Source organism: Panulirus ornatus, chromosome 8 (assembly GCF_036320965.1).
Source record: "Panulirus ornatus isolate Po-2019 chromosome 8, ASM3632096v1, whole genome shotgun sequence".
In the NCBI taxonomy this organism is placed as follows: Eukaryota; Metazoa; Arthropoda; class Malacostraca; order Decapoda; family Palinuridae; genus Panulirus; species Panulirus ornatus.
Window position 1 is genome coordinate 3,315,863 of NC_092231.1, and position 22,334 is coordinate 3,338,196.

Here is a 22,334-nt window from a genome sequence, read left to right on the forward strand (position 1 = left end):
GGCTCAGGCTAGGGTATGTATACAGTCTTAATGGGATGGCCTTGATTAGGGCATCAGCTGGCCCTGCCGTCTCAGCTAACAAGAAAGAAAAAAAACATCCTAGATTTCCGGTTGACACTTCCATCTTCCTACATTTCTGACCTCTGTGAGGTACTGTTCACTTGTTATCTTATTTTTTTTACTATATTTTTTGGTTATTTCTCTCTTCCCTTGATCTATGACCTCTGATGAAGATCCTATTGAAATCCTTCCTTGTTCTTAAGTTCCTCAACCTGCTGGTGTACGTCCCCTCCTGACCTCATACCTACAAACAGAACCTAACCATTACTGATCGTCAGGCTGGTCCATAGCATCACCCCAGACGTCATCTTTCACTCACGAGATTTAATGTAAAAAAAAACATTACCTCGCTAATCTCTCCCTCTGGCATAGACCACAGTGGTCCCTGTCTGGCAAACTCCTGATTTTCATTTTGATAAAATGATCAAGACAGCAGAATGTACCACTCTTGTCGTATCTCTAATCATACCACAGTTAACTGCTAAGTGCTAGGCTCAACATAAGCCGCTAATTGTATCATTATATATCGTATATATTTCATACAGTACGTGTGTAGTAAAGATAATCATTTACTGTAATGGCGAAACAGACGGGAGTGCTCGATTCGCCATGGGTTCATGTTTTGCATGAGTGTGACGCGATGGTCAGCAAGCCTAGGTCGTGGAGAGCAGAGGTGAACGAGGTCATCAGTGTGGCCGACGACCACAGCAGATGACCCACGCAGGTCACGAGGAGACAACACCAGCTTGGGTCATGAGCAGGCACTGGCATACCTGGGGGCAGGGAGGGAGGCAAGCAGGTAAGCAGGGAGTCAAGCAGGCAGGCGGAGAGGCAAGTAAGCAGGCAGGCGGGGATGAGGCCGACACACGTCTCGCCTCACATACCCTCCGCCCCAACATGTTTCCTCACAAACATAAAAACTCACAGTGAACGGCTGTTGTGGCGTGGAAGAAAAAAATACGAAAACTGCTTCTCATTCCCTGGACCCGATTTTGAATGCATGATTGTTGGCTTGAAGCCACTGCTTACTGGTACAGGGGGTACTACTGGCTGGTACAAGGGATCTGCTTGCTGGATGGTACAAGGGAACTGCTTGCTAGTACAGGAGGCACTGCTGGATAGTAATTAGGTGCACTGCTGGCTGGTACAGGGGTTATTACTGGCTGTTACAGGGGGCACTGCTGGCTGGTACAGGGGTTATTACTGGCTGTTACAGGGGGCACTGCTGGCTGGTACAGGGGGCACTGCTGGCTGGTACAGGGGGCACTGCTGGCTGGTACAGGGGGCACTGCTGGCTGGTACAGGGGGCACTGCTTCGCGTGGAAGTCGACTCTACCCACAAGAACAACAGGAAGGACAGTAACGAGGGATAAAGAGACACAAACACAGCACCACACCGGGTCCTCAGACTCCCTCTTTCCCTCCTATGGTCGGCGAAATGTCGGAAAAGATTGGGAGCGGTGCTGGAAGATCGTCCTACAGCTGGCACCCGCGCCCAAGTATATAAATAAAGAGACTCGCGAGGCGGCCGGTTAGTGAAAGGCAAGTAGCAGAAGTGAGTGTTACGTTGTCACAAGTGTCTCATCCTCCAGCCTGGTGAGTTAACATGTTACCGTAACGTTGCTGAGGATGATACAACAGTATGTGTTGCGTATGAAAGGTCAATGTGTGCAGTGAGAGCGTGTATGGTCGTAGAATTATACTGTTATACATTTAAAGAAGGTTTATAAGATTGTTGTGTTGGTGATTATAATGTGGTAATAGCTTTAATGACCCAGGTAGTTGATAGGCCTTAATGACCCTCTTAGCTAATACGCTTAAAACCCAAACAAGCAGCCGTTCATTACTCTGATAGTTAACTCGGGTTTGATTACTGTATTACATTTAATTTCGCCAGTTATCATCATATGTCATCTCATGATTAATTAAGGTTTCTCTTTAATGAGTAATTAGGTATAGAGAATATGTGTCTGGAAGATCAAGTCAGAGTTGAAAAGTCTCCCATTAGATACATGATCCAGTCCTGGGGTCACGTGTGGCCTCACTCAGGACGTTACTTGCACTTGTTGGAAAGTTTCCACCCACCTGAGGCCTGGAGGTAGCCCACCTGAGGCCTGGAGGTAGCCCACCTGAGGCCTGGAGGTACCCCACCTGAGGCCTGGAGGTAGCCCACCTGAGGCCTGGAGGTACCCCACCTGAGGCCTGGAGGTAGCCCACCTGAGGCCTGGAGGTACCCCACCTGGGGCCTGGAGGTAGCCCACCTGAGGCCTGGAGGTACCCCACCTGGGGCCTGGAGGTAGCCCACCTGAGGCCTGGAGGTAGCCCACCTGAGGCCTGGAGGTACCCCACCTGAGGCCTGGAGGTAGCCCACCTGAGGCCTGGAGGTACCCCACCTGGGGCCTGGAGGTAGCCCACCTGAGGCCTGGAGGTAGCCCACCTGAGGCCTGGAGGTAGCCCACCTGAGGCCTGGAGGTAGCCCACCTGAGGCCTGGAGGTACCCCACCTGGGGCCTGGAGGTAGCCCACCTGAGGCCTGGAGGTAGCCCACCTGAGGCCTGGAGGTAGCCCACCTGAGGCCTGGAGGTACCCTACCTGGGGCCTGGAGGTACCCCATCCGCTGCCCTGTGGTACCCCACTCAGGTGGTACCCCTGCACCGTGCATCATTGTTTACCACTGTTGTTTAGTGGAGGGTTCGTGTGTGTGTGTGTGTGTGTGTGTGTGTGTGTGTGTGTGTATGTGTTTGTTACAGTAGCGGGAGGTGACCCTGGTAACGGGTGTGGGGTCACGGCGGAGGTCGGCCTCAGCAGCCACCCTCTCCCTCGCTGACTGACACGCGTCACCAGCGATGATGAACCTGTCTTTGCTCAGGTGGGAAGGGGGAGTCGGGGAGGCGCTCTGTCTGCCTTTGTTTGCCTGTTGTTGTTGTTGTTGTTGTTGTTGGTCTTGTGAGTGCGTGTTTGAGGACTTATCTGTGTGAGCGGACGGGTTGTCAGGTCGTCATCGGCCCGTGGTGGCGGCTCGGGCGACGCTAACACCAGGAGAGGCAGGGAGCCTCACTCTCGTACTTTCCCTTTTTCTCTCATACGATCACTTGAACTTCTCGTCGTTCTCGACGTTCACTATTTTTTCAGACTTTTTTTTCGCAATCGTCGATTATTCTCATACCACTGAAATGTTCCCACACTTCTCTAACTCGTCTTGTTTAGCTCCGTGTTGATACATGGAGCTGAGCGGCTCCGCCCCGTTTCGAGGGCGTTTCCACATCCATATCGTCCAGTCCACAGACGAATTTGACTCTCTCGTCTTATCTCCACTTGTCCTTCTCCGCGGCTGTTGACCTCTGCCTGCAGCGTGGTAGCTCTCACTTCAGGTGCAGTTCTTGTTGTCCGACGCTACACCCGCTCAAGCGCGTGGCTACGCTGCCTTCACTCGGATGGTCAAGCTGGTGACCATCTCTGCTCCTTCGTCAGCGTAGATGAAGAGAGCATTTTCCCCCCACATTTCTTATCATGTAGTTTACCTCCGTTGCAAGTCTTCTAATGTGGTTTGCTCGCGACAAACTGTGTAATTGGTGAGATGATAGTTAATTATAGGCATACACTGGCCTCATCTCCTCCTATCTTGGTTTGAACGATGTTAGTCTCTGTATGTGACCAATGATGGAGCTAGTCAGAGTTCTTTATAGAGTGCCGTAGATCTGAAGACTCCTTATCAAGAGTTTGAATCACCTACTAACACGTCTCGAATGCTTTGATGAGCTAATTTCTACAGATTATGAGCAGGGGTTCCAAGACCCTGTGGAATACCATTGCTCACTTTTACCCAGTTGGAGAAGGCATCTCTGTGTCCTCTCTTCGTCCGTTAACATAGATTTGGATTCAGGAAAGTGACCTCCTTCGTATGTCATCTGAGAAAGATAAATGCACTTCTAGCCTCTAGCGGAGTCTGTATGATATCCACCAACAGTCAAAAACATATTTTGCCGCCCTCTGTTTTTTCGTGTTAGTTGTCATCTTCCTGTAAGAGTCCAGAAGATCTGTAACACCAAAGAGCCTCTTGTACAAGCCTTCATCCCTGTGGTTCTCGGTCATTTCTTCCATTAGTGTACAAACAAAGCTTATCAGTGATACTGACCTAAACTTTAGCGTGTTTTCTCCACCGTCTTTCTTTAAAAAAAAAAACTGGCAAGATATTTTCTCTTCCACTCCTTAGTATTGACACTCATCCAACTAGTTTTAGAAAGAGAAAAATATCAAATGGCAGGTAAAGCGTTTTTGCAACCACTATGAAAATCCGCCATCACCCCCCAACATAAACTCCCATTTCACTGCAGATCAGCCCCGATCTGAGGGGAGACTATTGTCTCATGGTTGTCCCCACGTCCTCTGTCACACCAGGATCATCCCACCATCACTTTAGGGTCACCGAGGACGATGAGTTCCTCCCGCTGGCTAGCACGACATCCTGACACCTTCTGCAGATCATGAGACTTTCAACAGCGACGAATTATCTTGACTCTATCTCAACAAAGGTGATTCCCAGCAGGACGTAAAAGAACAGTTATCTCAAATAAACTGACGAGTCAGGCTTCCTGTGACGCACCCGTCCAGCGACCCACTCGCAAACCTGACGATGTCAACGGAAGTAGAGAAGGAAGACACCATGAGACCGGGGTGAGGAAGGCCACTGTGTCGCGTCGACCACAGCCCTCGCTATAGAGAGCTGGAGGCTCTTGAGTCCCATCAGACATAGTTCCTCTCCCCGGGGGAGCGGGAAGCCCTTGGCTAACGTCAGCGACTCCCACAGCACAAGTCAGGGGGCCTAAAGCGTGAAGCTGAGCATCACCAGAGGCGCTGTGAGGTGTTGTGGACGACCGTCTCTCCCAGGTATACAACAAAGCCATGTTGTGGTGCCATTGGCAGAACCGGAGGCCCATCGTAGAGGCGGCGCCGAGACGCCTTCAGTATCGGTGACATTCCCTCCCACCTCGGGCGTCGGGGCTGGTGGCTGCAGGTGCCACTAGATCTAAAAATACTGATGAAGAAAAAGTATAAACGAAAAGAGAATTGTTTAAGAGGAAACCTGACGAGCAGGGTCATGTTAGAGGGTGATGGTGAGGCGGACGAGGCACGAGGGGAGTCCCGCCCCAGGTAGGGGTAGGTAGCTCCACTGGTCCTCAGGTGTTGGCAGTACTGCGCCGTCTCTCCACTGGTCCTGAAAATTGGTAGTACTGTACTACGTTTCTACTCGTCCAGGGTTGGTGATGTACTGTACTACCGCCTCTGTTCCCTACAGCCTCTCCTGTACTACATCTTCAGCTGTACTGATGTGTCGCAATGATACAATCAGCCACTGTTATATATGAACGTGTTTGTGTCAGTAATTACGTATTTGTACAATACAGGAGAAAGTTGTACGCTCGCGGGGTCTTATGTGAGTCACGATCGGGGGCATTTAAAACTGGTTGTCTATTTAGATTCAAACGATTATAATAATTGTCCACCAGTCGGGTTGTACTGCTGGAGGAAAGTAATTCAGATGACACGCAAAACAATACAACTTTCAAAGTAGACTTGACCATCGTAGATGTACAACGCACGTAAGCCAAGACTACGACAAACCTCATCGAAAATCATCATTCTGACGTAGCGTACAAGCGTTGACCAATATCCTCAGCGAATTTTCTTAAATGAACGTCGGAAGTTTAAACAACGTCAGAGGTAACCATCATACCTTACACGTCAACTGTCGTCCTAGTTCTATCTTCCATAAGAAAATAAGAATATGAAGAGCTTCGTTAGAAACCCGGTCGATGTTTATTCAGGGTACGATAACTTTCCCCTCCGCCCACGGCTGGCAACGTCGCGCTAGTGAGAGTAAGGGCCTGGACGCCTCGCGTCATAATCTGCTGCAGCCGCTCACACCAGCCAAATTACTTCTTGCAAAATCCTTTACTCTTCTTGACTCAAGAAAGCCTAGTGATTAACGCTAGTGTTACGGCAGGACCGAGAGATTACTATTTAGAGTCGCGTTGAAATTAGACGCAGACGTCGACCAAAGCCCAGCAGCCAAGCTTCCGACCACAGGTCGAATATTTCATGAGGTATATCATGATCGACCAGGGCTCTGCCTTCAAGCCTATGGCTCCGTGTGTCCAGGGGTCACCTTATCACCTGTGTTAGAACTGTGGTGACCCTGTAGGACCCTCAGGTCACCTCATTATGAGACCTGAGAATGTAGTAGCCTCGCACGCTTCGCTGCCAGACACCGATCTTCAGTGGGGATTGCAGTGTTCCTCTATATTTCCCAGTGGACGGCGTCCCCCATAGTGGCAGGCGAATTCATTTCTTTCCCCAGTGTGACGATGACGTATGTAATCCACTGGTAAGCGGTGATACAAGTGATGAACTGGTGAAAGACTGCATGATCATCATCTGACCAACCATTTATTTACAATTGTCACGCAAAGCCAAACTTATCGTTCACTTTCTATGAATGTCAAGTATACGAATTCGAAATCTTTCAACACATAAAATGTTTTTTTTCTCCCGAACATATAATTCTACAATATCACGAGAGAGAAAATACTTATATTCGTTCTCTGCTGGAACTAATTGATAAAAGAAAATGGTTTTAAGATATTTTCAGATCTGTATCTAAAAGATTTTGTTGCTTGTTTTTTTTTCTTTTCTGGTTTCTAAACATGTTAGAGCGTCGGCCGAAGGCCTCGCCCACGCTCGCCCCACCACCTGCCCAACAAGGGGAGAAACGCAGGCGTGAAAGTCATGTCCTGCTGCAGGAGGCGCCGTAGGAGGACAGACCAGGTGTGCAGCAGCCTCGCACGCACATCTGAGGAGGGGCTCATTACTTCGTCAAGACGGCTCCTCGTTTTTCCTCATCCTTTTACCTCACATGAGAATATGGTTGCCTTCAGTACATGTCTTGTACGTGTCCAGACCAGCAGTCCAGGCTGCAAGGCCTAACCACCAGACCAGGCTGTTAGTGTAAACTACCAGTCCAGGCTGTTTGTACAGGCTACCAGACCAGGCTTCTAGTCCAAGCTACCACATTGTTGAAGAAACCAGCATACCAGACTGTACCATACTGTGAGTATAATTGTACCGGGAATCTACCACATATACCTGAATGTTTATGTTCATTATTATCATGATTTGTGGGTGCAAATATGAGAGACTGAGCGAGGGTGACCCGTGGGTGCTCACCAGCGAGAGGGGAAAGTGAAATCAGGTGCGGTAGTAGGGTCGTGGGCGAGGCAGGAGGGGCCTGCACGCCCACGGCCCCGTCAGGAGATGGAGAGGCGGAGTCTGGAGTCGATGAAGTGTGGCGAGTGTTGGCAAAAGAGACACTAGAGGCGCCACCAGCAGAGCGTCCACTGGTGTGGAGAGCCTCACCCACAGCCACAGTGTGTTCGCTCCAACCCACAGCTACAGCGACCTTTTGAAGAGTGTTCGTCCACTGCCACATTGTGGAGAACCTTCGTCCCCAGCCACAGCTGTAGCCACAACATCCCTCTCCTGCAGAAGGTACCGTAGATATTGACAGGTTTATCGGGTGGAGGTGAAGACTGGGACGGAGGCTGGGCCTGCTGGGTCGAGTTGAGAGGTAAGCTCGGGTCAGAACACATCGTGTATGGCTGGGCGTCCTACATGGCTTCATGGCTTTGAATTCCAGACCTCTGGGTACACATAGCTTCGCTGTGAACCCGATATAGTTGTGACCCGTTACATCTTGTGACCCGATAAGTTCGTCCTGATGTGGCCTCGACACAGCCATGACCTCGTATCAGCAGTATGACCTCGTTCATCAGCAATGACCTGACATCGATGGTGGACGTGGTGGTAGACTTGACCCGTTTACGTGATGCAAATTAAGATTGACCTGAGACCCGTCATCATTTCTAAGGACAGCTGTTGAGTTTCAGTTTGTGCTGGGACACAGCTTAAATACCAGCTTACATGTAGTGTGGCTTTAGGTAAACCATACCATGATATGTGCGGTGCAACATAGACATATACAGTGTACAGGTAGCGGACGACCCGCTGCCTTGGAGCGATGTTCTCTGGAGAAAGATGATTTTCTTTATTTACTTATTGGTAACTTAACGATTGGAAATAATCGTCCAGTTTCTTTTTAAATGATTCTGTTGTGTTGATGATTATGACAGAAGAAGACAGTTTATTCCTGTTTTTGATCATTCTCTTTATCAGGATTTCCGTAGGTCGGTTTAAACGTTTTCACTTCTAAGGCTCAGCCCAGCGTATATTGTAGGAGGAACTGTGTGTGTTTGGAACACTACACTTACGTGGAGCTCCTGTTAACCCAGAACGAAGCCTTCGCTTCTGTGATGAAGATAGTTTGGGTATCATTAATGTCTCCTCATCTGGCTCGTGTTCCCTTCCCTGGACTCTCTCAAGCTCAGTCTGGTGTTTGGTGTCTTATAAACTTTTTGGTCATGAATTCTTATGGTCTGTCTGGTGTCAGACCAACGTCTGTGTCTTCCTTATCAAAAGTCGTGTCTTTAAGAGACCAGAGCTCTAACTTCCCTGTCATCTAGAGCCATCAACAAGCATCATTTGTACGTTGGTGTCATTCCTCAGGCAACTCCCTCGAGCGTCTGACACAAGCTGGTCCTCCGCCTTGCAATATGCAGGTGTGAGTTACTCCAGCGGGGCGGCCGCTTGATGGACGCTACGCCCCAGCTGAGTGTGTACCTTCGTCTCTGCTGCGTCACATCCTGCTGTAAGCCAGGGGAGAGAGAGAGAGAGAGAGAGAGAGAGAGAGAGAGAATCTGATGTGAGAAACTGTTGAGGAGAAAGAGTAGAGTGTTACTGTTGTGTTGACGCGAACACCCACAGCAAATTCAGCCACTACCCAGCAACATTATTAATGTCGGCAACACTAACGTCAGGAAGGATACTGTTAGTAACACTCACTACTCAGCAACACTAGTGTCAGCAACACTCACTGCCCAGCAACACTAGTGTCAGCAACACTCATTACCCAGTGACAATCACTGTCCAGCAACACTATTCTCAATAACGAGAGCTGACTTTGTTATAGTGATATAAATAATGGCAACCTCTGGGTGTGATGAATTTCAGTCATTCCAAATATCAAAACTAAGAACGTACGTCTTGTGTCCGTGAAACATGAAATGATACATCAGGAGTGGTGTCTCTAGCTCACACACACACACACACACACACACACACACACCCGGCATAGACTAGGGTTTGCGTGTGTGTGCATATATGTATATGTATATGTAGGAGAAAGACATTTTACATAAACACGAGGTTAAGAGACGGGGCAACACGAGTGTAAAACTCTCTCTTCATAACATACAAATAATATTCGCACACACACACACACACACACACACACACACACCAGGTGCACAGTCGTCATGCAGCTATAACGCTGACAAACACAGACAAAGACACCAGAGCCATTTGACTGGTATTATCGTACCATTACACATGGCAGCTTAAACTGTCGAAGTTTCGTCTGATGCTCACACGATGCCCACAACGTCGCTCCCCCGAGATGCGACCCATGATGTCCGCTCTCCTTACCAGCACCACCACCTCCCAGGGTCAGGGACCCTCGCCACCACACCACGGCTGGGGCCTTCCCTCGAGATGACCCCAGGAGAAAGCTCCATTGTTCCGAGTTAGCAGCAGAGACACACTTGGTGTCCCTCCGGCCGTCTTCAGTTGTTATCTCAGACGGACGACGGATGAATGTTGATCTGGACGATATGGTAGACGGGGAGACTTGCTGATCTGGACGATATGGTAGACAGGGAGACTTGCGCTGACGACCAGTACCTTCTGCACCAGGGGTAACGCCTCCTCTTCTTTCCCAACGAATGGTGTGTGTGTGTGTGTGTGTGTGTGTGTGTGTGTGTGTGTTGTCCTGTGTGTGTTCTGTCGTGGATGCGATAGATCTATGTACACTCGACAAATCGTCACGGTAAGGACCTGATGGATTTCAAAATGAACACCGTGAATGCGTGACACTTTCTTGACAATTGTGGTAACTTCTGTATAGTAATTAATTTCGAAATAAAATATGAAATAGATGAATTACAGTTAAATACAATATATTCTACATTATGTACTTTGTTTCACGCACGTTGAGAAATATATGTAAGAAAACAACACAGCTATCAATGTGACGCAAGACTAGAAGTAGCATTTGTCAGAATCCTTCGTCCGTCGCGTCATATTGTCTAACACAAAACTGTAAAGCTAATTCATTTTCGTTGTGTGTACATTAGTATGACAGTCGTCCCACCAGTGACGTATAACATCATGATTTAGTTTGACCCACAACATACCTGATCTGCACTTGACCCGTGTGTGTGTGTGGGCGGGCGAGTCTGACCACAGGGGACGCCAGGCTGGGCCAGCAGCACGACCAGGGACGACCCTCCTCCTCCCTCACGTGAAGTGGTAGGGACGACATCGTCAGCTGGTACGACTTGAGGCGCTACTGACGATGATCAGGACGACGACTTCCACCCCCTGTGACGACCAACTGTACAACGACCACTAACAAGGACCTGGAATGAGAGCGTAACCACCAGTTTGCCTTGCCTCTGGTTGGGGTAGTTCCTCTCCTTTTGGAACCAGTCTGTGGGACCCCTTCCTTCACTGGTGCCAGTGCATGAGACTCTATGCTTTGTGAATGAAGACTTCATTCCCAGCTGCCTTCACGAGATGACCCGCACACATCTATGTCTCCTGCAACAAAACATATTTGTTGTTCTTTCCCTCACGTGATTCCACCCACCAAAGCAATGCGGAGGAGTGAATGTTCTTTTGCCTTCTTCCATACCACGTCTAAACTCAGGTTAAATGTCTTGATGGATGGTATGCATGTGGTTCAGCCGTGCATGTGGCCCAGCATGTTACACATCACCTTCATCCCGATCTCCCATGACACCAAAGAGAGTTCTCCTACCTTCTTAGCCTAACCTCCTAGCGGCACCACACTTGCAACACTCCCTGGTGCCAACAGCAGGACACATACTCACTTGCAACACTCCCTGGTGCCAACAGCATGACACAGACACACTTGCAACACTCCCTGGTGCCAACAGCAGGACACATACTCACTTGCAACACTCCCTGGTGCCAACAGCAGGACACATACTCACTTGCAACACTCCCTGGTGCCAACAGCATGACACAGACACACTTGCAACACTCCCTGGTGCCAACAGCAGGACACATACTCACTTGCAACGTTCCCTGGTTCCAGTAGCAGGACACATACTCACTTGCAACGTTCCCTGGTTCCAGTAGCAGGACACATACTCACTTGCAACACTCCCTGGTGCCAACAGCAGGACACAGACACGCTTGCAACACTCCCTGGTGCCAACAGCAGGACACATACTCACTTGCAACGTTCCCTGGTTCCAGTAGCAGGACACATACTCACTTGCAACGTTCCCTGGTTCCAGTAGCAGGACACATACTCACTTGCAACACTCCCTGGTGCCAACAGCAGGACACAGACACGCTTGCAACACTCCCTGGTGCCAACAGCAGGACACATACTCACTTGCAACGTTCCCTGGTTCCAGTAGCAGGACACATACTCACTTGCAACACTCCCTGGTGCCAACAGCAGGACACAGACACACTTGCAACACTCCCTGGTGCCAACAGCAGGACACATACTCACTTGCAACGTTCCCTGGTTCCAGTAGCAGGACACATACTCACTTGCAACGTTCCCTGGTTCCAGTAGCAGGACACATACTCACTTGCAACGTTCCCTGGTTCCAGTAGCAGGACACATACTCACTTGCAACGTTCCCTGGTTCCAGTAGCAGGACACATACTCACTTGCAACACTCCCTGGTGCCAACAGCAGGACACAGACACGCTTGCAACACTCCCTGGTGCCAACAGCAGGACACAGACACGCTTGCAACACTCCCTGGTGCCAACAGCAGGACACAGACACTTGCAACACTCCCTGGTGCCAACAGCATGACACAGACACACTTGCAACACTCCCTAGTGCCAACAGCATGACACAGACACGCTTGCAACACTCCCTGGTGCCAACAGCAGGACACATACTCACTTGCAACGTTCCCTGGTTCCAGTAGCAGGACACATACTCACTTGCAACACTCCCTGGTGCCAACAGCAGGACACAGACACACTTGCAACACTCCCTGGTGCCAACAGCATGACACAGACACACTTGCAACACTCCCTAGTGCCAACAGCAGGACACATACTCACTTGCAACACTCCCTGGTGCCAACAGCAGGACACAGACACGCTTGCAACACTCCCTGGTGCCAACAGCAGGACACAGACACTTGCAACACTCCCTGGTGCCAACAGCATGACACAGACACACTTGCAACACTCCCTAGTGCCAACAGCATGACACAGACACGCTTGCAACACTCCCTGGCGCCAACAGCAGGACACAGACACACTTGCAACACTCCCTGGTGCCAACAGCAGGACACAGACACACTTGCAACACTCCCTGGTGCCAACAGCAGGACACAGACACACTTGCAACACTCCCTGGTGCCAACAGCAGGACACAGACACACTTGCAACACTCCCTGGTGCCAACAGCAGGACACAGACACACTTGCAACACTCCCTGGCGGTAAAAGTGAAGCAGATTGACCTGCGGAGGTGGCCGTCCTGGCCCAGGGATCCAGTCTCTGGGTTACCTGGTTTTTCTGGAGCAACAATTTGTTTGCTTTTTATACTTTTATAGGAGTGTTCCGTCACCTGGGGTCATGCACTATCACCTAAGGTCATGCACCGTCACCTGGGGTCATGCACTATCACCTGAGGTCATGCACTTTCACCTGAGGTCATGCTCCGTCACTTAAGGTCATGCACCATCACCTGTGGTCATGCACTATCACTTGGGGTCATGCACTGTCGCCTGAGGTGACCAGTTAGGGATTAGATTGAGTGTATCATAAAGTGATCATTATGTTTGTGTTACGGAGAGAGATTTACACTCTTGTTGTTCAAATGTAAATAATTTACAAAGTTTCAAATCCCAACACAAGTACACCCTCTTACCGCTGTGCCCACACGCCGCCCACACATCGTCCAATCGCCCACACACCACCCACACATTGCCCATACACCGCCCACATGCCACCCACACATCGCCTACACACCGCCCCCACACCGCCCATACACCGCCCTCACACACTGCCCGCACACAACCCACACACCGCCCTCACACACTGCCCTCACACAACCCACATATCGCCTACACACAACCCACACACCGCCCACACGCTGCTGGGGAACCAGTGGGCAGTTGGGGGGAGGGAGGTTGGCAACTGGGAGGGAGGACGGGGCAGTGAAAGTCGTCGGCGCCACCCGACTCCCGCGGGACCTGGGCTCTCGGAGTGCGACCCCGACACTGCGCTGCTCCAGAGGGAAGGGAGATCGACCTCCCGCTGTGCTACCACCCCGGTCCCATGACCCGCACGGAGCAGACCCAACTCTGTGATTGTCGTGGACGCTGACGGAGACGCTCACACCTTCACCTTTCCCAGCTCTCACTACTTTAGCGACATCACCTGCGTGGAGTGTGGAGTGCGTCGCACGAGCGTTCAAAAGGAGTTCTAATTCTCGTTTTCCTCCCCAGCGTGATGTTACGTGTGGTTCCCCTGCTGGCGGTGTTGGCCGTCGGCATCCAGGCCAGGAACAGCTGGTCCTGGGGGCCTGACGATACTGCCGGCGGTGCCGCACCCTCGCCCTCCGCCAGGTCGGCGTCCCTCTCAGCCTCTAAGTCGGGCAGTGACGTCGTGTTCCCTGGCGCTCCCTCAGTAGACTCCCCGACGGTCGTGGCTGCCCCGCCAGGCGCCGTCGAACACCGGTTCGCAACGTCTCGCGCTCTCCCAGCCACGCCCCTGGTGGAGGCTGCGTCCTCTGACTTCTCCCTCGAGTTATCAGACGAAACGTCCTTCAACGACTTCTCGACCCTGCCTCTGAGCGGAGCGACTGCTGGGTTTTCGACCGTGCCAATACGCGGCTCATCTCCCGACTTCTCGACTGCTTCGTTACATGGGACGACATCCGGTGACTTTTCTGCAGCACACCTTATATCCCCGCCCCCTTCGCCCGTCCACATCGAGGCGCCGCCCCCTGCGCCGGTCCACATCGAGGCTCCACCTCCTGCGCCGCTCCACATCGTGTCCCCACCTGGGGTGTCCGTGGCCCCGGTGGTCACGGGAGACAAGTACAAGGGAGAGAGGCGACACGACAGGAAGCTTGAGGTGCCGGGAGGCGGCCGGGCCGAGGGAAGGTTCCTGGGGCTCAAGGACAAGCTCTGCGACGTCGGCCTGGGCTTCGACGTAAGTACATTCGCGTTCCCTGGTAGCCGTCCAGCGAACACGACATAACTCACAATCACAGTCATGTGATCATTTCTAATGCTCATTATGTACTTAGTTTTGCAACGTTGGTATAAAGTCAATCCTGTAGAAGCCTAAGCTTGCACTGTGAGTCTTTCATGATACATGTTTGCTCGGCTGTTTTCAAGCATCAAAGTAATTATAAAAACACAGTAACTTGTCAGTCGGGACTCATAGAACATGAGGATGTTACATTTATGAATGTCCCAGTTATGTTTTGTGTGCTGCGTAACGTGTGTGTGTGTGTGTGTGTGTGTGAGAGAGAGAGAGAGAGAGAGAGAGAGAGAGAGAGAGAGAGAGAGAGAGAGAGAGAGAGAGAAGGTTATGTGAGTCATTAGGTTTGAATCTTTCCTGAACGAAGGGAACCATGTGAGGAGGATCCACTTGTATCATACGACCTTCATTTGATATTCCCTTTTCTTTCCAGTGCAAGAAGGGTTACCACAAGGGCGGCATCAGCCATCACGACATCTCGTACGTGCAGCCCGTGCAGGTCGTTCCTGTGGGAGGCCCCATCGCTGCCGTGCCCATCCCGAAGGGTTACCACTCCCATCCACCCCCGGCCTACCACCCTCCTCCGTCATACGGCCCACCACCAGTACCTTCCTCCGGGTACGGCGCCCCACAGCCCTCCTACGGTCCCCCTCCTCCAGCATACGAGCCACCCCAGTCCAGCTACAGCGTGCCCGAGCCCGCCCACTCCTCCTACGGCCATCACCAGAAGGGCCACGTTGTCAAGCACGTACACAATCACCAGCATCACTATGACAGCGGATCGTACGGAGGGATCGGTTACGCCAAGGACAACTCCTTCAGCGGCAGCCAGACGCACGCCATCGGCTCCAGCAACTCCTTCGACTCCCTCGAAAACTTTAACAGCTTCGGATCGACGCTGGACAAGGTCGGGAGGCCCCTGCCTATCATCCCCCCTCGTCCCTCACCCACCTACTCCGAGGACTGCCAGTGCGTCTCGCCGCAGTACTGCTCCTCCTTCGACGTCATCGGCAGGTCCAGCGGACACTTCCTCCCCGGCATCGACGCTCGGAATAAGAAGACCGACATCCTGTCGACGGCCGCTGATGAAGACGTCTCTTCTGATGAGACTCAAGTCTTTTCGGCCTCTGAGAGCAAAGACGTTGTGAAGACAAAGGAAGACGACGCAGATAAGAAGAAGGAAAATGCCGAGAGGAGCAAGAGAGACACTATGGTCTTCAGGGATAGCAGGAGGAACAACAGAGACGCTATGGTCTTCAAGGACAGCAGGAGGACTCGCGGCAGTGTTCAGCCGGCCCTGGCCAGCAGCAGACAAGGGGTAAGTTTGATACCGTCTGTCGAAGCTTCTCTCTCTCACAATCAACAATACTCAATTACCCGTCGCTCAGGTTAGCAAATGATTACTACTGTTACTTGTGTGTGCCAGAAGTCGAGACCTGTGGACGGAAAGTCTTCGATAGTTATGTCTGATGTTAATCTTGTCTTGGTCTGCACAGGTGGGCGCTTACAACCCGGGAGTGAGCGGCTGCGCCGCGTCCCACGTCTGCTGCCGACGTCCAGTCTTCCGTCAGCAGCGCGAGATTACGTCTTGCGGACGACGCAACTCCGTAGGTCTTCTCGGCCGCGTCAAGAACACTCGCTTCGAGCAGGGCGAGACGGACTTCGGGGAGTACCCGTGGCAGGCGGCCATCCTGAGGAAGGAGACGGGAGAAAGTGTGTACGTGTGTGGCGCCGCCCTTATTGACCAGCGTCATCTACTGACGGCCGCGCACTGTCTCACGGGGTAGGTATCTCTGGGGTCCCCTCCGCCGCGCACTGCCTCACGGGGTAGGTATCTCTGGGGTCCCCTCCACCCCTTACGGTCTCACCGGGTAGATATCTCTGGGGTCCCCTCCACCACTTACGGTCTCACTGGGTAGATATCTCTGGGGTCCCCTCCACCACTTACGGTCTCACTGGGTAGATATCTCTGGAGTCCCCTCCACCACTTACGGTCTCACTGGGTAGCTATCTCTGGGGTGCTCCCCTTACCGCTCACTGTCTCACGGGGTAGGTATCTTTGGGGTCCCCTCCACTGCTCACTGTCTCACGGGGGTAGGTAACTCTGGGGTCGGGAAGAGCTGAACTACAACAGTAAACAGCTGCATGACTAGGTCATGTGTTCACTTAACAACACAATAATTACACTGCTGTTTGGAGATGACATTTTATGAAAAAGAAACACTGTCTAGGCAGGAATCTTATGTGTTGCGTCCGACCAAATGTAACACTGACCTGGTTGCTATGTTTGTGTGACCTGGGGTGACCGCCGAAAGGGTCAAGTAACCAGGATTCATGTAACATGTTGAACCCCAGGTCAAGATGCAGTACACGAAGTAATGTCTCTCTGTCTCCGTAGCCTGACCCCAGGCGAGCTGAAGGTGCGTCTCGGAGAGTGGGACGTGGGCGCTGACACCGAGTTCTACAAACATGTGGAGAGGCAGGTCTTGGGCATCTACCCTCACCCGGAGTTCTACGCCGGCAACCTGAACAACGACATCGCCGTCGTCAGGATCCAGAGTGCCATTGACCTCACCAGCAAGTAAGTGGCTCCAGGCAATGGATGTGTCTCCTGACTTGACGAAATGACCCTGTATGTCAGACCGTCTTGGAACTGTACTGTTAATGAGGCTATGACCATAGGGAAGATAATGAGGGAACACTCTGTCTCCTCACGTAAGCTACAACACCTCCCACTTCTCCTCACAGCCCTCACATCTCGCCCGTGTGTATGCCCGACCGCTTCGCCAGCTTCGCCAGCCAGCGATGCTATGTGTCGGGCTGGGGTAAGGACGCCTTCGGAGACCACGGTTCCTTCCAGCACGTTCTGAAGGAGGTGGACCTGCCCGTCATCGACCGGCATGTATGCCAGGCTTCCCTACGCCAGACGAGGCTGGGCCACTCGTTCAGTCTTCATGAGGGGATGATTTGCGCCGGCGGTGAGGAAGGCAAGGACGCCTGCGAGGTGAGTCTTCCTTCTTCAGGATGGGTCCTGGTAGCTGCCCTTCAGGTCATGTGTTGATGTATTGATTTTGTTATACACGTTCAAGGGTCGTCAGTGTCTCATACTGGACTGATTAATGTTAGGGAGTTCTGTACTTTTGGGCCCCCGACTCTTGAACTTTATAATCATACAAGTTTATGAGAAAAATTTGTATTGTCACCATTCATAGTATCATCATTTACCCACCTTATCCATCACTTAACCCATCTCATCCATCACTTAACCCATCTCATCCATCACTTAACCCATCTCATCCATCACTTAATCTATCTCATCCATCACTTAACCCATCTCATCCATCACTTAATCTATCTCATCCATCACTTAACCTATCTCATCCATCACTTAACCCATCTCATCCATCACTTAACCCATCTCATCCATCACTTAACCCATCTCATCCATCACTTGACCCATCTCATCTATCACTTAACCCATCTCATCCATCACTTAACCCATCTCATCCATCACTTAATCTATCTCATCCATCACTTAACCCATCTCATCCATCACTTAATCTATCTCATCCATCACTTAATCTATCTCATCCATCACTTAACCCATCTCATCCATCACTTAATCTATCTCATCCATCACTTAACCTATCTCATCCATCACTTAATCTATCTCATCCATCACTTAACCCATCTCATCCATCACTTAACCCATCTCATCTATCACTTGACCCATCTCATCCATCACTTAACCCATCTCATCCATCACTTAACCCATCTCATCCATCACTTAACCCATCTCATCCATCACTTAACCCATCTCATCCATCACTTAACCCATCTCATCCATCACTTAACCCATCTCATGCGTCACTTAACCCATCTCATCCATCACTTAACCCATCTCATGCGTCACTTAACCCATCTCATCCATCACTTAACCCATCTCATCCATCACTTAACCCATCTCATCCATCACTTAACCCATCTCATCCATCACTTAACCCATCTCATCCATCACTTAACCCATCTCATCCATCACTTAACCCATCTCATCCATCACTTAACCCATCTCATGCGTCACTTAACCCATCTCATCCATCACTTAACCCATCTCATGCGTCACTTAACCCATCTCATCCATCACTTAACCCATCTCATGCGTCACTTAACCCATCTCATCCATCACTTAACCCATCTCATGCGTCACTTAACCCATCTCATCCATCACTTAACCCATCTCATCCATCACTTAACCCATCTCATCCATCACTTAACCCATCTCATCCATCACTTAACCCATCTCATCCATCACTTAACCCATCTCATGCGTCACTTAACCCATCTCATCCATCACTTAACCCATCTCATCCATCACTTGACCCATCTCATCCATCACTTAACCCATCTCATCCATCACTTGACCCATCTCATCCATCACTTAACCCATCTCATCCATCACTTAACCCATCTCATCCATCACTTAACCCATCTCATCCATCACTTAACCCATCTCATCCATCACTTAACCCATCTCATCCATCACTTAACCCATCTCATCCATCACTTAACCCATCTCATCCATCACTTAACCCATCTCATCCATCACCTAACCCATCTCATCCATCACTTAACCCATCTCATCCATCACTTAACCCATCTCATCCATCACTTAACCCATCTCATCCATCACTTAACCCATCTCATCCATCACTTAACCCATCTCATCCATCACTTAACCCATCTCATCCATCACTTAACCCATCTCATCCATCACTTAACCTATCTCATCCATCACTTAACCCATCTCATCCATCACTTAACCCATCTCATCCATCACCTAACCCATCTCATGCGTCACTTAACCTATATCATTCATCCAATGCTTTGATATTATAAGCACATGTATTGACATCTTTTCTATCACGTTTTCTGATTAGTGTCTTGTTATGGCCTCTTGTTTGTCTATCTTCGTACCTTCCTAAGATATCTTCTTCACCGCTGACATCACCAAACTGGTCAAGAAACTTGGAGGTTGTGCTCAAGTCACCCCTTAATTTTCTCTCTTCCATGATGGGCATGATTATGGCCTCAAACATCTCACTGTAACTCAGCTCTCTTAATTCTGGCACCATGTTTGATGTATAGTGTCAAACACTTTCTGGCAGAGCAGAGTCACGTACTCTACCTACACTTCACTGTTGTCTAAAGCGAAGTTCACTCTCTCATAGATGTCAAAGAGATTTGTTACACATGACTTCCATTCTCCAAAGCCGTATTTTCTCTTTCTACCACGTAAGTATTTTCCTGATTGCAAGAACTCATCCTTTGGCTTTCTGGTTATCTTTTCCTGTGTTTTACGTACCGTCCATGTACGACAGGCTGGTCTGTAGCTGAGCTCAATTTTTCGATCTACTTTCTTAAAGATAAGCACGACATTTGCCCTCCTCGATTCCCTTGGCACTGCAAGATACTGGACGATGATTCATGTCTGCCAATCGTCTTGGCACACTTTTCCATCGCGTTCATTAGTATCATAACATCTCGTGAGCCACATTGGGCAAGGACCTGAAGTAGACGAATTACGTCTTTTCAAGCAATATCAACTTTCCCTTATAATGATCTGTATTATGGAAATAGAACTCCATTTCACAATCTACGTTCTCAAAAAACTATATATAAAGAAGATAACTGTGTGATTTTCACGGATACTTCGCCTCTCTGGGCCTGGGTTTCTCTCTGAGTGTTTCTGAGCCCCTGTGACCAGCGCTGTCATACTCAAGCATTACGTGGTTACCACCTTGTCCAATCAGCGTACAGCATCTGACGTTCTCAGTTTCCGTGTTATGTGTCAAGAGTAACGTTTCATCTCCTGTGATCCTGATGTGCTTAGTGACATGCTGACTGCAGGGTGGCTTTCTCTTTAACACTCGACGAAAATCATGTCTCCACGACTCACTATCTCCGTCTTTATAGATGAATTCTTCCATTATCAACACGTTACCGTCTCTGAGGCTTGAGTGTTCGGCTGCCCACGGCATCAGCCTGATTATCCTTTCGTTTTTATGGATGAATATATTTGTTCTGGTTTATTGCATTGCCTTGGTGGATTATATCAATTACCGACACCGCTCTGCTCATCTTTCCTTTATAGAATCTTCTAATTCTATACTATTTAGTTAGGCTATCCATTTATATTCCTGAAACTGTATGTTTTCCTTATCAAACGCGTCTTTCCCTTCTCCTTGGTCATATCTTTCCCTACTTGCTGCCGTCTTATCTCTCCAGAGAGGTTCAGGTCAGATGTTATCTCTTCAGTATGTTTTCTCTCGACCCTCCTTTGATGTACCCCATTTTCTCTCTAATGACTGCATTCATTCCATTTCTCTCATTCTTCTTTCATGATGATGTATTCAGCACTGAATTCCCCCGTGTCTGCAAGTTCCTCCACCTGCTCAAGTACCTCCTGACTGCAGAACTCCACACGTAAAGTGATCATCGTTGACCATCTCCTGCTTTCGTTACATCTTCTGGTTGCAACTTTTCTCTCAGAAACTTGCATTTTAGCTTGTCTCTTGTCTCTGGCAGTTTTTCAGTGTGTCCTCCTCAGCTAACATGTCCTCTTGAGCTGGAATGTGATCCTCTTCCAGTGTCAGAAATCATCAAGGACTTACGTCTTTCTATTTCTCTATGAAGGTTCTTAGTTTCGAACCAACACTCTAAAGTCCAGCAGTCCTGATTCATCTTCCAAGTCATTTTTCTTCCTCTAGATTCTCCATTTTCGCCATCGTCCACCGATCCTGGACTGTCCTCACCTTCTCAGACTTTCCATGTGTGTCCACAGGGTGACGGCGGGAGCCCCCTGGTGTGCCATGGCCGCGATGGCACCGTCCAACTGGTGGGCTTGGTGTCTTGGGGCGTCGGCTGCGGTGAACGTGGGGTTCCAGGCGTCTATACCAACATTCCACACTACTTGGACTGGATCAGGTCCATCACCAGAATATGAGGCCACTACCTGGACTGGATCAGGTCCAACACCAGAATATAAGGCCACTAACTGGACTGGATCAGGTCCAACACCACCTGATGGACGCGGTAGCTGTTTGACGACCAGTGGTTTGGCTGGTGTCAACTCGCTGCCGTTCTCCAACCACCTGTCTGAATAGTACAGTCGTTAAGCCCAAGAGCACGACGGTGCGATCCTTGAGTACGACGATACGACCTTGGAGCACGACGATACGAGCCTTGAGTATGATCGCTTGGCCAAAGCATCCTACCCAAGGATCGTACCATGGCGTTCAAGGGTCGTAAACGTCGTGCTTGAGGCTCGCGCCATGGTTCTCAAGAGGATAAAGTTAGCATTAGTCTTTAGCTGCCATCTTGCCATCTAACCACTTCAAGAATCATATGTTCAGGATCCACTCCGGATTCTCTTTGACTTACCAAAGTGTTAGTTACTAGATGGATTACCAGGGGGGAGGGGGAGACTCGAGAGGGGTTGGGGAACCTGTACAGTTTGTATAATTACTTTCTATAGAATATTAATTTATATCTAGAGTGTCAGACTTTACTGGTTAAAGCCTGAGAAATGTAAGCTAGTCTTATGTTAGCTGCTGCTTCATTTGGCATCCTTTAACATGTTCATTATATTTGTTTAATTGTGGCGTGGACTTTTATTTACCAGAGGTCGTGGTTGGGAATGACACAGTCTCGAAGTATCAATGTTGGTCATCTCGTAAAGATCTGTGGTGAAGTGAGACTCGATCAAGGTATGAGATTGTATGTGTGGAGCGTCACTTTCCAATATATTCATGTGGCCTTTACCTAA

At 49.9% G+C, this 22,334-nt stretch overlaps 1 protein-coding gene across 2 annotated transcripts; it reads left to right on the plus strand.

The window, feature by feature from the left end:
• Window positions 1–1,566: 1,566 nt before the first annotated feature.
• LOC139749748 (uncharacterized) lies at window positions 1,567–22,169 on the plus strand. Of its 2 annotated transcripts, none has more exons than XM_071663951.1 (7): window positions 1,567–1,656; window positions 13,747–14,455; window positions 14,943–15,827; window positions 16,006–16,292; window positions 16,908–17,090; window positions 17,258–17,513; window positions 21,351–22,169. In XM_071663951.1, the coding sequence occupies exons 2-7, from the start codon at window positions 13,751–13,753 to the stop codon at window positions 21,510–21,512; spliced, it is 2,478 nt and encodes an 825-aa protein (XP_071520052.1). In that variant the 5' UTR covers window positions 1,567–1,656; window positions 13,747–13,750; the 3' UTR covers window positions 21,513–22,169. The 2 variants fall into 2 exon arrangements, with proteins under 2 accessions (XP_071520052.1, XP_071520053.1); XM_071663952.1 differs by lacking the exon at window positions 1,567–1,656 and adding an exon at window positions 7,388–7,604.
• Window positions 22,170–22,334: the final 165 nt, after the last annotated feature.